The 17,477-nt window shown below is 46.3% G+C and overlaps 1 protein-coding gene across 1 annotated transcript in view; it reads left to right on the top strand.

Annotated features, from left to right (window-relative positions):
- BSN (bassoon presynaptic cytomatrix protein) overlaps positions 1-17,477 on the top strand; it is a 105,207-nt gene that overhangs the window by 56,438 nt on the left and 31,292 nt on the right. Inside the window, exon 2 of the mRNA XM_006893013.1 lies at positions 13,087-13,495. Coding sequence (XP_006893075.1) covers positions 13,087-13,495 — 409 coding nt within the window. The remainder of the gene's footprint in view (positions 1-13,086; positions 13,496-17,477) is intronic.

The following is a 17,477-nucleotide window of genomic DNA, read 5'->3' as shown; positions in this document are numbered from 1 at the left end:
TTTATAAGTATGTGCATTTTTTTTCCTTGGGATGAAATCTGAGGTCTTAAACTAGATTTACAAAGGGATCTGTGCTCTGACAAGCTCCAAATTTGCACAAGTGAAGGTCAGAGAAAGCATTTATTTGAAGTTATAAGAAGACTTCTGGATAAATATGATTAATTTTTTAAAAATTTCTTTGCTCAGTCTTCTTACTAACTGAAAATTGCAAGAACAAGAAATGGGAAACTCTGTCTTCAGCAAAACTAAGAAACACCCGTGCATTGAAACACAATAAATAAAAAATGGTTTCCAAGTATAGTGAAAAATCATTCCAAGGTGAAGGAGAATCCTAGGAGGAGAAATTTGCCTCTGTGGAACTAGGTCAGAGAGGTTAGACTCCAGCAGGCCCAAGCAAATAACCCCTTCTTGGAGAGGTTAGAAACACTGTCCAAAAATTTGATTGCTTGAGCATGATTCAATCCATGACTCTGAATTTCAGGAAAAGAGATAAGGAATATTATATTCTTTATTGTTTAAAAATATATCTGTATGTATGTTTTCAATGTGGATTGAATCTCAACATCAAGAAGGCAAAGATTCTCATCACTGGGCGAATTGGCAGCACCATAATAGATGGAGAAGATATTAAGGTTGTTAATAATTATAGCTTATTTCACGCCACAGTCAACACTCTTGGCACCAGCAGTCAGAAAATCAAAAGACAAATTGTAGGGAGCTCTGGTGGCCTAGTGGCAAGAAGCTGCACTGCAATCCTGAAGGCATGTGATTCAAATCCATCAGATGCTCCACTGGAGAAGGAGGGGCAATCTCTCCTAGTGCCAGTTGGATCTGACTCAATCTCACACACACACACACACACACACACACACACACACATTGCACTGGGAAACATCTGCTGTCAGGGATCTCTCCAGAGTACTGAGAAGCAACGATGTCAGTCTAGAGACTAAGGTACGCCTGACCCAGTCCATGGTCTTTGCAGTTACTTGCTATGCATCAGAGATCTGGACAATGACTAAGGATGACAGAAGAAGAATCAATGCCTTTGAGTTGTGGTACTGGAGAAGAGTGTTAAACATACCATGAACCGCCAAGAAAACAAATAGGTCTGTCTTGGAGAGGGCGAAACTAAGTTTCTCTTTAGAGGCCAGGATTTTGAAGCTCCATCTCACATAACTTGGGCACGTGGCCAGGAGGGACTGGTCCTTGGAGAAGGACATCATGCTTAGAAGGATGGAGGGACAGCACAGGAGGGGAATACCCCAGATGAGATAGGTTGCTACAGTTGCTGGGGTAGTGAGGGTAGGTATATCGGAGTCCATTGAGACTAGCTCAGGATAGGGCAGGCTTCAGAGCTATTGCACATAGGGTTGCTATGAGTTGCAGATGACTCAACAGAACATTAACAACAACATGTTTATATTTTTGTTTTGTATAGATATGAAAGATTTGCCACTTCAACATTTTATATTTTTCAAGTGTTAGCAAAACTAGCTTGTCATCACATATGGAGGGAAGCTTGGGGAGTAGTTCTGAACCCTGTGTGATACCAAGGAGTTACTAGGGAGATGGAGTTACCCAAGCAATCAAGCAGATTGTGGCAGTCTGAGGGATAGGGAGGGAGAACCGAAGCCCTGTGCACAAAGGAAATAAAACTAAGTATAATTCCTGGAAAAGTAAATAAAACACAAAAAATTCAGAGGTAGAATAAAACATTTTCTTTTTCTGAAATAAATACATAAATCTTAAGTTTGGAAGTGCACACTGATAATCTCTGTTATCTAATGTTACTATTTGTTGTTTTGTACCTTTGAGTTGGAATTGACCCATGGCTGACCCTCCAGTGGATTTTTAGAGGCAATTAATTGGAGGGGAGGAGATTGCCCATCCTTCTCCCAAGAGCAGCTGGTGGATTTGAACTGCATGCCTTTGGGATTGCAGTGCAATTTATCACCATTAAACCACCAGAGCTACCTTATATTATAATATTACTGTTGTTGTTGTTGTTAGGTGCCATCAAGTCGAGTATAACTTATAGCGACCCTATGAACAAAAGATCTGAACCTAGTCCTGTTCTACACCATTCTCATACTTCCTGACACACAAAAGCTCATTGCAGCAGTCACCAGGTCAATCCACCTAGGTAAGGGTCTTCCTTTCCTTTACTGACCCTCCATCCTTCCCAAAATCATGTCCCTTTCCAAGGAATAGCACCACCTAGCAATATGTCCAAAGTATGTGAGGCTAAGCCTCATTGTTCTTGCCTCCAAAGAGCACTCCAGCTGAACCCTCTCCAAGACATATCTGTTCATTCTCTTGGCCGTCCATGGGATGTTCAGTGTTCTCCAACACCACAAAAGCATCAGTTCTTTTTCTTTCTTTTTTTTAGAAAGTAATTCTATGTTATTTTATTATTTTTGTGTGAGTGTACCGTCAAATCAGATCTGACTGGTACAGGATCAGTTATTTTTCTGTCACCCGTATTCCCATAGCTAGTAATCAGAAAGCCTGGCATGAATTAGATGCACCTTCATCCTCAAACTGACTTCACTACTCCTCAATAATTTGGAAAAGTCCCTAACTGCAGATTTTCTCAGTGCAATTTGTCTCCTTATTTCCTGACTGCTTGTACCAAGAGTGTTAATTGTGGATCCAAACAATATGAAACTCTTGACAGTTTCAGTCTCCTCTCTATCCATCATGACACTGCCTATTGGTTGAGTGGTAAGAATCTTTGTTTTCTTGATATTGAGATGCAATCCATACTAAAGGCTACATTACTTGATCTTAAGCAACATATGCTTCAAGTACTCCTTACTTTCAGCAAGCAGGGTTGTGTCATCTACATTATGCAGGTTATTAATGAGAAGCCCTCCAATCCTGATGCCATATTCTTCTTCATTGAGTCCAACTTCTTGGATAATTTGCTCAGCATATAGATTGAACAGGAATGGAGATAGAAAACATCCCTGACACACTCCCTTCCCAGTTCCAAACCATGCATTGCTCCCCTGCTCTGTCCACACAACAGTGTCCTGATCCAGGTATAGGTTTCTCATGAGCACAATCAAGTGCTCTGGGATCCTCTATAACAGATATAGTAAATGGATGGCATTAACAAACAGACATTTATTTGTTGTTATTTATTTTTCACAGTTTGTGGTCATGTTGGGGCTTTTTTTTATTATAAGGGATTTCTTTTAAATCATTTAGAAACTCTGCTGTGAAAATCCAGCTAGGCATTCTCCCGGCATGAGACCAATCATTTAAAGCAGGCTTCCACGTAAAAAAGGGCGAGATATCATTTCATGTCCTGGTGGACAGTCTCCTTTTCGTCAAGCTGCTGATGTTGCATCATCAAATCTGTATTTCAGAATCTGCATATCTGATGTACTGTGGCCAAGAGGTTATTCTTGAGAGCCCAGACACTGCTCTCTGATGATTCTTTATTCGGCTAAGGGGGCACCACACTGTTCCTTTAGCAACATCTCCATTATTCTTATTCCCTGGGATGGACGGCAGGCACCAGGTCCTGAGGCTGGTGTGGCAGAGCCTCCACACTGCTGCAGAACAGCTATTTTCCACAGTTTTTAAGAAGCTAGAAGTCCTCTAGTTGGGGAAGATACTCTTCCTTAACAGTGATACCTCTTGCTCCTACCACATTCTCCCCTGTTCCCTTTAGACGCACTCTCCTCCTTTTTTACCTATGTGCAATCTCATCCCAAGCTCTCCTTTGGTAATAGGAAAACAGCCATACTTATTGCTTTAAACATGCTCTTTGCTGCCTCAGACAGGCCTGCCTGGGGCCAATGGAGGCTTCCTTTTTAGTTACAGAAAGAGTCCTTACTTCTGGATGATTCTATGTGGATGTTATGAGTAGGGGTGAGTGGGTATCCTGGTGACCCTAATGGCTTCTTTATGTGAGTTTGTCTGCTCAGGGATGTGAGTGTATGATTCCCAAGTTTGCCTGTACATGCCCACTGTAGAGACTATCATCAGACTGGCCTGATGCATCATCCCCCATGCACTTCTAATCTTGGAAACTCAACCTCACAGTGAGGCACAGCTTTGTGGGGTTGAAAAGTCAGGAAGGAAATATCTCTGTCTCTTGGGGAGCTCTGCTTACATAACCTTCCCCTACTTCTCAGGAATTTGGGTGTGGCACCTTGCTTTTTCAGTTACCCTCTTGAATCCAAGAGGGTGTCTCAGAGACTCTGAGCCCATGGATTGACTTCCTGTCCAGTTACAGGCTCCTTCCTAAAGCTGTGGCTAAGCTTTATGGAAACCTTCACTTCTATACTGTTGCAATTAGTAGAGCAGATTCCTTTTGGTTTGTAAGAGTCAGGAAGCCAATTGAGGCCAGCCTTTCGTGACTGGAGACCTCCATCGACTTCCTAATCACACTTTTCATAAACCAATACAGAGGGCAGGAGAGAAGTCTGGTCTGGGCAGCCAACCAGATCAGGGTTTAAGTATCTCTTCTCCAGTGGCCTCCAAGCTAGAGCACACATCACCTGAAGCATGGGGAGAAAATAGAAAAACTCGCCTTTACATATGCTTTTATCTCATCTTTTAAAATTTTTCCATTTTGGAGAGCATAGTGTCTCAGATACATGTGCAATTTATGGGTAAACATGCCTATATTAGGAAATGAAAATGAATTTTCTTAATGGGAGTACTTAATAAAAAAAGGCAGGGGACCACTTGCCTAAAGGCTGGGATGATCAGGAAATGTTTTCTTATGTAAAATTACACTTTTTTTCCTCTCCCTCTGAACCCAAACTTCCTGGATTCTCATCCCTATTCCTGAGAAACTCTGGCAGCATAGTGTTTAGAAGCTGCAGTGCAATCCCAAAGGCACATGATTCGAATCCACCGGTTGCTCTGCTGGAGAAGCGTGGGCAGTTTCCTCCCATGTGATTTATAGCCTCTGGAAACGAGCTCAAGGGTCAGCTGTGAGTTTGTTCCAACTCACAGGGAACCAACAACAACAACATTCCTGAGGGAGGAACTCCCGGACCCAAGACCAGAATCCTAGCATCACCATTGAGGTGACACAGTGATTCTTCCTGGCGTTAGCCTCACAGGAGGACCACCCACAGCATTTGCTCAGCTGTAATTGCCTGTTACAGAAAGGTCAGCCATGAATTTATCAAAATCTTATTTGAAGATGTGAGGCTTTTCCATAAAATTAGAGAAACAATTTCCTTAAGTTCACTCCTCTCTCAGTGAACAAAGATAGACATTACTGATGTAAAACTTTTCTTTTTCAAACATGCTACTGGGGGCTAATCCAAAGGTGGCGATTCAAATCTACAAGCTTCTCCAAGCGAAAAAGATGGGCAGTCTACTCTTGTGCAATTTACAGTCTCTGGAAACCCACTGGAGGATCAGCTGTGAGTTGGTTACTAGTCCATGGCAAAGAATCTTTTTCTGACTGGAGGCAGATGTGGTTCCCAGCTCAGTTTCTGTCTGGAGCCTACACTGTCTCCATCCTCCTTGCTTTTTCCTTCCTGTGAGCTTCAGCTTGAACAGACCCTCCCTGAGGGCAGTAACTAGAACTGTTCTAAGCCCCTTCTCACCATGTGCCAGGACAGCCACGTCTCTCACTAATGACCCTGTTTGTGTGAATGAATCTGATCCCTGGAGCCCCTTTTGCTCTCTGGAACATGTTGGCCACATGCCTTTCCTAGAGGTTTCTGGTAGGGATCCCAGAATCTAACCAGTGCTGTCTAGATTATTTCCCTGATTCGTGGTTGGTGTGGAGCAGGAGGCCACAGGAATCCTGCGAAGGTCACCCAGAGAGAGGCTGACAGTGCCCCCATCCCGCAGCCCTCCTGTGGCCGGGGGCCCCTTCCTGTGGCAACTGCTTTGAGTTAAGACTCCTTTCTGATCAGCTAATGGCCCCAGATGCTGAAAATGAGGAGGGCTGTTAGAAGTGTGGCTGTTTCTAGGTTTTTTACCATTTTTGGTCATCTAAGAAATATCTTTTTTTTATCCCATGGTAAGTCTCTTCCTACCCAGCTGCCAGGCTTTTTGGAGCTCATGTCAACCAGTTATTCACATCTCTCTTTTCTCCATCTACCTGTATTCCTGTGTCTTTTTTCTTTATGTCAGTGTTCCTCTCCTCTCACTAATCCTTCACAGGTGATAGAGCTCCCTGAGGCTTCTGTGAGGAGCATGGTCTGGTGAGGTTTCAATGCTGCTGATCTATGTGCATAAGGCCAGCTTTTGCCTGCAGTTGGGCAGCATCCTACCTGTGGGCATTTCTGTCCTGTTTTCCTGTTCTCTCACCAATTAGTGGAGACCATGTTTGTGGCCCCTGAGACAGGCTTCCTTGGGGACTCAGTTCTTCCTTTCCAAAGTGGATTGGACTGTTCTCCCACTCCATCTTTGGACCTATGTCCAGAGATGTGACAGAGATATCACGAGCCATGATCTTCTGCCATGGACCAGCCCTTGTTCAGTGGGACAGGGAGCTGACCCCTGGACTAGGCTTTCGTGGTGTGTGGCCCTCCTTGTTGTAGCTGCTCAGTTTTCAGGACCCATAGACTCATCATAGTTCACTGTTGAATATCCCTCCTCATGGGAACACTTCCGGTTCTGTGCAGTCCTCCCCCTGCTCACCTTTCACTGGCTGCTCCGTTGCTGGAATCTCCTCTGCTTCCATAAGCTTTGGTGTGCCTGCAGATCTTTCCTAGACCACTGCTTTCTATGTGATCTCACCTATCTCAGAGACTGTGAAATGGGCCCTCCACTCTACCAGCTCAAAATGTCTAAACTTGTGTCAAATGGGAGTCAAGTTCTGACCCATATTTCCTTATGTCCCTTGGACACTCACAAATACAAGCCTGTGATTTGCTTTCACTCCCAAACTCACCTCCCACCTCTGGCTTCTCTCCCTGATGCCCGCATCAGGAGGTGTTCATAGCACCACTTCTCCTCGGACCCAGAGCCGTCTCATTGGCCCTCCTCTCTGGCTCTCTAACCTCCTAGGATAGCTCCTTATTCTCACTGGTTTCCTTGCCGTCAGCCTTTCTTCTTGGCACAGAATAAGCACACTATTCTATTTGAGAACTTCAGAAGCCCTGCTATCCTTGCCCTTCTACCTTCGCTCCAGGCTTCCCGGCTTCCTTCATGGAGTTCAGCACACTGTTCATTGGCAGGAGGTGTTCCAGGTGCTGGGAATGACAATGACTTTGACCTGCAGTGGCTCCCCTGCACAGGCACCTAGACCACATGTGCCCTGGCACGCCTCTAGCCTTTGGGTCTGCTGTTCCCCTGCCTGGCTTTTACTGGGGAATAATAGCCCATCCTTTAAGACCCAATTTCAATGTCTCCCCACCTGAGAAACCTTTTCAGAAATACCTGTAGGAGTCTCACGCCTCCCCTTGACCATGTGACAGTTTGTCTCACAATGATTTATTTGCACATCTGTCTCCTCTGCAGACTGGAGGCTCCCAGAGGACTGCATCCTGTCTGATTTGCTTTTTAAAGCACTTATTTTAATGAAATATTGAATAGGTACTTATAAAGGATATAAGAATACTTATAAAATATGTATAAGATGTAAATGAACACCTGTAGACTCCTCTCTCATCATAAGAGCTATAATTCCTTTATACCACAAATAACCTATCCCAGGGCCTGTAACTATCCAGGGGTCAGTAAATGTTTGTAAATAACTTGAATTCTGAAAGATTGAAATGAATACATGAATGTGGCTGGAGTTGTTCTCTCTGTGAGCCTCCCATTGTTGGTGGCCAAGCTCCAGGGTAAGTGGTAATAATGAAATGATGGCACTAATTCATCCTCACTTTGGGAGCTCACTGTACTGTTCATGCATCTTTCTTTTCACTTTGCTTATCTATGCTTCTTGAGTGTCCTCTCAAATGAAGAGACATTTGTCAGAGACATTTGTCCAGGGGAGCTTCCACTTAAACACTTTTTCAGAAAAAAGAAAAAAATCCAGGGAGCCCAAATAAAAGTGACTCTCGACCCTCAGTAGCTACACTGTGCTCCCCCATAGCAACAGTGTGAAGTGGTTGAATGTTGGAATCCAGGTCCACTAATGTAAGACGTGACTTTGTAAGTGGCATGAGTTGATGTGCACTTGTCTCTGTAAATGGGCAAAATTATTCCTAGCACATGGGTTTGCTATGTAATAGGAACTTGGTGCAAGAATAGGCACATGGTGAAGGTCCAGTGCTATTGTTAGCAGAGCATTCTGTGTGGTGGGGCTGAGATGGGGCTAGTGGCCACTGATGACATGAAGTGTCATTCTTAACAATTCTCTCTTGCATAAGCTCAGATCTGAGGAAGAACTGAGTGCCTTGCCAGGCACATCCCATGTTTCTTCAGCTCTAAAACACTTGCAGGCTACATTTTACTGCTTCTGAGTCACAATGTTCAGAAAACATATCATGACTGTGAGCCACACACTGTGCTAAATGCTAGGATGCAGTCACCAACAAAGCACACTGAAGCCATTCTCTCAAATCGCCGACAGTCCAATGCAGGGATCGCAGATGGTACCTAAAAACAATCCATACAGTGAGCAGAAGGTGTGCAGAGCTGTGAAGAAGAAAGGCAGGAGGACAGAGGCTGTAGTCTTAAATCGGATGGTCAGAGAAAGCATACTTGAGACGATGCCACGAGGGAGTGGGGAGCATGTGCCAGCACAAGGAACAGCAAATACAAATACCCAGAGGCACCAGTGGCCCTGGCATAAGGAAGTGGGGTGAAGGAGGGAGAGAATAACTGAGAGGAAAAGAAGCCAATGCCATGGTACCTTGTGGGCCATTCATTGTTTCATTGTATGGCCTTTGGCTTTTCTTTGGGAAGAAGAGGAGGCTGTTGGAAAACTTAAGTTGAGGTGTGATGTAGTCTGACTCATGCATTTAAAGGATTATCCAAATCTTGTGTAGCGAGAAGACCATAGACAGGCAAGGGTGGAAGCAGAAGTGACAGTGGCTTGAACCAGATTGGATGAGGAAGCAGTAGGAGTGTTCAGACTAAAAAAAAAAAAATTGGAAAATGGAATGTCTAGACTCTGAAGCCTACAGAGTTTGCTATTGGACTGGCATAGGATGACTTGTAAGGGTAGATCATTTGAGGAGCATGTTTGAAGGAAGATCAGGGGACAGGTTTTATTTGAGATGTCTATATGGCATCGTAGTGAAGACGTGGAGTTGGCAGTTAAAACAAGTCAGGAGTTCAGGGGAAGGAGCTGAGTCAGGGACACCCTTTAGTAGTTGTCAGTGGAAGATGGAATTGAGAACCTGAGACTCAGGGATTGAGTAGACTCAGAAAAGTTAACTGACACAGAGGCTGAGCCCTGGGTCCTACAATGTAAGAGGTAGGGCTTTGGGGTTGGGAGATGAGGAAGAACCTATAAGGGAGATTAGAAAAATGTGACCAGGTGGGAGAACGAGTTTGGCTCCCAGAAGTGGTGAAAATGGAGGACTTGTTTCACAAAGGAGAGAGTATTCCATGGCATGGTGTGGTACTGATGGTCAAGCAGGGAACACTGGTGACCCAGTGGGTGAGGAGTTGCACTGCCAGCCCAAAGGCAGGCGGCTCAGATTCACCAGCTGCTCCGCATTGGAAAGATAGGCAGTCTCCTCCGTGTGGTTTACAGAGACCCACTGGAGGGTCAGTTCTGACTAGAAGGCAATGAGATAGAGTTTAATGGTCAAATGAGGTGAAAACTGAGAAAGGACTATTGGATTTGACAATATGTAACCATATCAGTCTGGAGACTAAGATCCGGGCCATCTTTGCAATGTGTCAGAAAGCTGGACAATGACTAGGGATGATAGAAGGAGAATTGATGCCTTTGAGCTGTGGTGCTAGAGAAGAGTACTGAATATACCATGGACTGCTAGGAGAACAAACAGGTTTGTCCTAGAGAGGGTGAAACCAGGCTGTTCCTTGGAGGCAAGGATTCTGAGGCTTCCTCTGACATACTTTGGACATGTTGCAAGGAGGGACCAGTCCTTGGAAAGGGACATCATGTTTGGAGGGAGGAGAGACAGCGCAAGAGAGAAAAACTCTCAATGAGATGGATCAGTTCAGTGATTGGGATAATGGGAGTAGGTGTATCAGAGACAATAAGGTTGGCACAGGATAGAGCAGGGGTTAGCGCTCTTGTACATAGGGTCACTATGAGTCACCGGCAACTCGACGGCACATACCAACAACAACAGCCCTGTCTTGAACAATTTCAGTGGAATGATGAACAAAAGCCTAGCATCTCCTCTCCCACTGAGAGAGAGGGAGGAGAGGAGTGAGAAACAATGAGTGAAGTATAACCCGTTTAACTTGTTCTGCTGTAAAAAAGAGGAGGGAAATCGAGCTGAAACTGAAGGAAGTCAAGCATGTTTCTTTTCTCCTTCTGAGATGAGGTAAAGCATGTTTGTATGGTAATTGACATGAACCGATAGGGAAGTAAATATATGCTCAAATAAGGAGAGAGAATTTATCAAGGTGAGAAATGGGCCTTGAGAACAGGAGACAGGCAGACATTAAGAGACAGAAATCAGGAGGCTGTGGGTACCTAAGGACCTGTGAGTTCCTGCTTTGTCAATGAGAGGGCAAGCCTGTTATCAGTGAAGAGAAGAGAGAGAGGGAGATATTAAAGGCTTGATATGTTAGTTTCCTATGCTGTCATAATGAAGTACCATGAACTGGTGGTGTAAGACAACAGACATTTGTTCTTTCATAGTTCTGGAAGCTAGAAGTCTGAATCATGGTGTTAACAGGGCCATGTTCCCTTGGCAGCTCTGGATGAGGCATCCTCTTCTGACTTCTGGTGGTCTCAGGAGTCCTTAGCTTACAGCCATCCTCCCTTTGTCTCTGTTTTTTATTTTTATAATGGCACAAGTGATACCGGATTAAGAGTCATCTTATTATAGTTTAACCTCATATTAACTAATTACATCTGTATCTACATCTATTTCCAAATAAGGTTCACATTCACAGGTACCAGGAGTAAGCCTTGATTTGTCTTTAGGAAGAAACAAACTAACCTTGTCACACATGGGGACCAAGGGAAAGGTATGAGGAACACACAGGAGGATAGGAGAGTGAGGGCACGTGGACAGGTAGTGGAATCCCCAAGTGCCACTGTGTCATCACTGTATCGTATGTGGACATAGACAAATCAGACCTGCATGTACAAAGCAGTTTCTACCAGGCGCAAGAAGCTTTATATGCCCACTCATTATCCCCACTGGGTTGAAAGAACAAATTTGGATCTCTAATTGTCACATAAAATGTTTTCCATAAAACATTCTAATGAAACATTGAATTTTAAAAAATTACTGTATACACAGAAGATTGCCTGTCCCATACTAGGCAACACAAATAGTGAAAACTACTAAATTTCTTAGAAGAAACTAGATTATCACACAGCCCTGAAGAGGGTGCTACTGTAATGTCATGAAGATTGGAGAGGCTGTGGTCATCACCTTGCTGATCTCACAGCTGTTGGCAAAGATAGACAGTGTTCCTGGTCTGGCTTTGCTGTGGGGCTGACACACCCTCAGAAAAAAGGCTGGGCCTCCTGACATGGGCTCCTGGACTCTCTTCTGACTCGGCTTGTCTTAAGATGCCTTACCAGCTGGCTCCTGTATGTCTGAGGACAGCAAACTTCAAATCTCCTTCTTTCAGACCCTACTGGGAACAGGGCAGAAGGGTCCAGGGTAGGCCATTCCCTAGGCAGCTGCACTGGGCCTCAGCAGTGGAGCTAACCAGGATGTCCTGTCTCCTGGCTGGCAGCATGCACCCAAACAAGTACAGGGAAACACTAAGACAGTGTCTCTGGTATGTTGTGTTCAGCCTTCCTTAACTTAAAAAAAGGAAAACTGGCAGAATTGAACTAAGAAGAGAAAGAATGTAAGGGAATTGGGTTTCAGCCTGACGATGTGCCATCTGCCGCATCAGGCTATCCAGCTCGGCTGGCTCCTTTGCAGCCCTGCCAGGTTGGGTGGAGGTAGATGAAGCACGCTAAACTCTTGGTGGCTCCTCAAGTGCTGCGTCTCAGGGCTCTTGTGTTAGCAGGAAAGTAGCTAGCAGTTTATCACATCTTAATGTGTTTTCTCTGAGCCATCAGGTTGTGCCTTAGTAGGCCCCCTCTTGGGGACAGCATTAACTAGGCATTGTGATGTACCCCAGTCCCAACTTTTTTGGGTCAGCCTATGAGAAGGACGAATTAGATTTGGAACAGACCTTCCTGGACATTGGTTCTGAACTTGACCTGCATGTTGGCCTCAATCGAGGAGAAAAAAGTACTGATGCCAAGTTCCACCTTCTCAGATTCTGATGTAGTTTACCTAGGGTATGATCTGGGCATCACCATTTTTAAGATCACCTGTTGTTGTGTGCCCTTGAGTTGGAACCAACCCATAGCTGACCCTCCAGCAGGTTTTCAGAGGCAGTAAATCACATGGGAAGAGCTTGCCCATCCTTTCTCTCGCAGAACAGCTGGTGGATCTGAACCACATACCATTGGGATTGCAATGAAGCTTCTTACCAGTGGGCCACCAGAGCTCGTCCTAGGTGTTTCTGGAAGGACTCTGGTGGCGTAGTTGACAGGTAGTTGTGCTGCAAGCCCAAAGGGGACAGGCACCTCTGATGATTTCTAATTCGCCAGCAGCTCAGCAGGAGAAAGATGGCCAGTCTCCTCCCATGTGATTGTCAGCCTCCAAAAGCCCTGTGGAGGATCAGCTACAAGTCAGTTCTGATTTAACAGTAGGGAGTGAGCAAGCAAATGAGATGTTTTGAATGTGTAACTTTAAAGCCTTGCTGCTCAACATGAACTTCATGGTCTACAGTAGAGGCATCATCTGGAAACTTCTTACAAATACACAATCTTGTATTTACTAACTCAGAACCTGCATTTTCTCAAGATATGGAAAGGGGCACTCATAGTTCTGCCAAGTGGCCTAGTGCCAGGGCTTCGCGTGAGAGACACTTGTCAAGGCTCAGCAAATGGTTGGTACAGTGGTACCTCTGGGAATGAGGAGCCTCTTTCTCTAAGGTGTATCTCTAACGCACAGTCATTTTTCAATGTCATTTCAGCGTTTCCGGGAGACTGGACCCCAAGGAGCCCCCGGGTAGCCAGAGAGCAGCTTCTCCATCCCCGAAGCAGGCTCCTGCTACTGCTCCTGGCCATGGGAGCCCTCGGGAGATGAGGGCACAGGGCCCAGCAGGCCAGGAGGCTGATGGCCCCCGCAGGACGCTGCAGGTAGACAGCAGGACACAGAGATCAGGGCGGTCCCCATCAGTGTCACCGGACAGAGGCAGCACCCCCACATCACCCTACTCCGTCCCCCAGATCGCCCCCCTTCCTAGCAGCACCCTGTGTCCCATATGCAAGACCTCGGACCTCACGTCGACTCCCAGCCAGCCAAACTTCAACACCTGCACCCAGTGTCACAACAAGGTCTGCAACCAGTGCGGGTTCAACCCCAATCCTCACCTCACCCAGGTAACCACCCTCTGCGCCGCTCCCCACCTCCCCAACCGCCCCACCATCCCACCACATATCTCCTGGTACCCTTCGCCTTTTCCACCAACTCTGTACTTTCCTGGTCATTTTCCTTGGTCACCAGCTCCAAGTTGTGGACAGTAGAGGACAAAGCCTGACCCCAGAAAGCAACTAGATGATGCTTTTTCACTTGGTCTAAGTTCAGCTTGGGATAAATGGCTTTGTACCGGGCCAGAGGCAATAATATGAGCCACTTTTCCATGAGAAAGAGAGCCATGAGCAGCTGGAATGACCTAGGCCCACCACTGTCCCCAACTGTGGGCTGTTAGAGAGGGATGCTGATGAAGAAAACAAGATTTAAGGGGGAAGAAACACATTTCCTTCCAGCAGGGCTATGGGAAGATATTTTGCCCTTATTTCCTGTTTGCATGAGGAAACAGAGCAGTCCATCCCCAGAGAGATGGCCTTAAGGTAGAGGCCTGGGCCAGGGCCAAGAAAAGCATTCACCTAGGCTGGCAGTGCTCTGCATTCACCAACAGACCACTGTAGAGCTATGTCCAGAAGACTGGCCTCCCTTGTGCCCATGGAACCTGAGTAATAGCCCCATCCTGGATTTGTTAGGATGCTTTGTGTTGCTGTGGGACACTTAGCCGAGCCCCTGGAAGCTCTCTTTGGTGACCTAAACCCTGGGATCTCCAAGTCTGAGCACATCAGCTGCCATTAACGTAAACTGAGCAAGGTTTGCTGACTTCCTATCTCTCTTCAGGGTTGATCCATAGAAGTCACTGGATCTTTCACCTTCCTCCCTTTCCTCCCATCCCCAGGACTCTGCCCTCAGGCAGGACGGAGGGGGCCGACTCCTGTGACAGCACAGCCACCTCAGTGATCCACGACAGCAGGAGTTGCATGGACCACGGGGGTGGGGGAGAGTGAGAATAATTATTCGCAGGTCGGGGTCTATTTGTGACATGAGGTGTGCTGTGGGTGTGGGATGTGTGATTTGCAAGAGGTAAGTGTTAGATTCCGAGGAAGGAGCTGTTGGTGTGGGGAGATGACTCAGTGCTTTGGAGTTGCTCCTGGAATGTGGGGGCTTTCTGAGGAGGCGTGCAGGCTTGTGATGATTGCATCTGTGATTAGAAACAGGCCCATCCCTACACTGATCAGTTAGGTGTTTGTTGTTCAGTACTTAGAAGGAAAGTGTGGTGAGGCCAGGGAAGCTCACCTGTGTGTTTCTGCCAGTGAGAAGTCAGAAGCACTGGGCTTCACTGGACCAGGAAGGCTCAGCAGGACGTCCATGCTGCTGTGGGATGCTGGCCCTGTCTTGTGGTTAGTCCCACCATTTCTCCGCTCCAGCATCTCTGAGATGCTTCTTCAAACTGCAGGATCTGGAGAGCTCAGGATTGGGTGGGCGAAGGGCAAAGGGAAGTCACACAGGGTAGCATCATCTCTTGGCGAGCATCTGGTCCTTGCCACACTGCAGGCTCTGCCTCCAGCCTCGCCCAAGCCCAAGCCCTTCAGTGAGGTGGGAAGAGAGCCATTTTGGCTGTGCCTAGAAGAACAGCAGAGTGGGAGGGCCTTGGAGACACTCGGTCCATCTGCCTCATTGTGTTGAGAGGAAGCTAAGGCTCAGGGCCAGGAGGAAAGGAGGGCCCCAAACTTACTGCAGATTCACAGTGTTTGGTGAAGAGAGCAGGTCTTTCAGCCAAGTACTTTAGGAAAATACTGAGCTGAACAAATTAAATGGTTTATTTTTGTGAGCCTTCTCAGGGTCTTTAACATACAGAACTCTAAGAAATGGCTGTAGCCAAGAGTTTTTCAGGACTCGCATTCACAGATCACTTTAGGAGCCACCCAGTTTGGGAAATGCCAGCTTAGCCTATTCTCCAGATCCTCATCCAGTGGATGCCCTTTGTGCTAGAGCCTCCAGATTGAACCTTTTCTTTCAGTGGTTTTCCTATCAAAGACAAACAATCCTTGGTACATTACTTGAGGGTATGGAAAAGCTTCCTTTTCAAGCTTGAGAAGTTGTCCTTTGTGATTATACCAAGAGAAGATTTGCCTCCCTGTGCATATTTCCAGGTGCTAAGGAAACACAGGTTTTGTCAAGCACCTACCTGATCAGACCACATCCTCCTTGACCACCTCTCAGTAAACATGCTCCTACTTGACTTCAAAAGGGGGTTTCTAAGCTTGCCTTAGTTTCCAGACTGAGCTTCTGCCTGGCTTAACACTCTAGGCATGTGTAAGAGGCTGACACTAAAAGCAAAAGTGTGTGAGTGACAGGATTCTGGAAGAGTAACCTCTCCCAGAAAATTGAACTCAGGCACTCACTTCCTTTTTTGGCTTCTCACTTCCCAGGAGTAGCCTACCTAGAATGGGTGAGAGTGGGGATGCCGCCAGTCCCAGAACAGATGTGGTACAGACATTGGCCTCTGGGGAACATCCTGGATGGAATGTCTCGGGGAGTACCTGAAACTGCCAGTGTGATAATACTGGTGAGCCCTGGGCTCCTGTGTCCAGTCACTAAGACCTCCTGGGCGCCTGTCAGCAGATTACATTGCTTCTCAGCCTCCCACTAGACTAGAGGGAGGAGTACAGCAAGGACGGGAGAAGGCCGAACTAAGAGGGTTCCAGGGCCTGATGAGATGATTGATAAAGCTCTTCTTAGGTCTTTAGAATTGTGACCATAGGAAATGGGACCTTGTTGTGTGTGTCACAAGTGGAAAATCACTAGCTGACGTTTTGTTTTGTTTTTTTTATTTTTATTTTATTTTTTTTGTGTGAGTGTACCGTCAAATCAGATCTGACTGGTACAGGAGGAGATTGTCCCTCCTTCCCCAGCAGAGCATCTGGTGGATTTGAACCGTGCGCCTCTGGGATTTTAGTTGCAGCTCCTTACCACTAGGCCACCAGAGCTCCCCGAGCTGACGTTTTTAACTCAAGTTACAAACTCGATTAGGTTGTGACAGACTTGTTGCGTCAAAGGCTACCTGAGAACAAATGAGCAGAGAGGAGAGCAAAACCTTAGCCCTGCTGGGCTGGTGGTCACCAGGACCACCTCCTGTCTCTCAGTGTCAGATGACTTTAGCTGGTTCCTGCAGAGCAGAAAGCAGCCTAGCAATAAGAATCACCCACAGGTAGAATAGTCTAGTCTCTTCTGACACATGCAGTATCTGAGATCTGGAATCACGGCTTTTTCTGGCTGGTAGGCCAAGGCCCAAGCTTCTCGTGCCATGCACTTTTCTGGGTTTCTACTAACTGAGACCAAAGAGGCGACATGGAGAATGGGGGAAGGAACACTCTTTGTTTGCACAGGAGAGGTTAGAGAATTTTGAAAAGTCTTGACTTCTTCTGAATCATTCTAGGGCGACAAACCCCAAACCAGAGACAAGATCTCCAGTTTTCGCACTGGGGACTCCCAGCCTCACCTTCCTCATTCCCAGTCTGGTTTTGCTGTTATGGCACAGTTAGGACTGTCCAGCCACTCTTCTCAGTAGAAGCTTTTACTTCCTGGACTTAGCCATTCCTGCACTCACAGCAAATGAATTACTGAACATATTTTAAACTGGAGTAAAACCCTGAGAGTTTCCCCATGGGTCCAGGTGTTTCCTACCATGTGGAAGAGACCCTCTCCCTGTGAGGATACTTTGCCAGGTGTGGTGGGTCTGGCCATTGACATTTAAGTCCATTTAGTGCCCAATGATGGGATGAAGGCAAGAAGGTGGTCTCCTTTCCTCTCTCTGGATGTGGCTTCTTGGACAAACTTTCCTGTTCCTAGAAGAGAAACAGGAGTTCAGAGATTGGTCTCAGTGCTTTGCTGATGCCCCATGCCTGCACAGCTCAGCTGGCTTCCACTCTAGTCTTCAGTGGCTTTTCTTTGGACCTGCCCCTAGGTCAAGTGGGTAGGAGGCCCCTGTTACGCTCATCAGGCTTCTGTTCTGCTAGCTGGTGGTAGGAGACAAGGCATGACCATAGCTGAGTG

Source organism: Elephantulus edwardii, unplaced genomic scaffold (genome assembly GCF_000299155.1).
Source record: "Elephantulus edwardii isolate Elephantulus edwardi_28Jun2011 unplaced genomic scaffold, EleEdw1.0 scaffold00121, whole genome shotgun sequence".
NCBI classification, from domain to species: Eukaryota; Metazoa; Chordata; class Mammalia; order Macroscelidea; family Macroscelididae; genus Elephantulus; species Elephantulus edwardii.
This window is presented reverse-complemented; position numbering and strand designations above follow the sequence as displayed.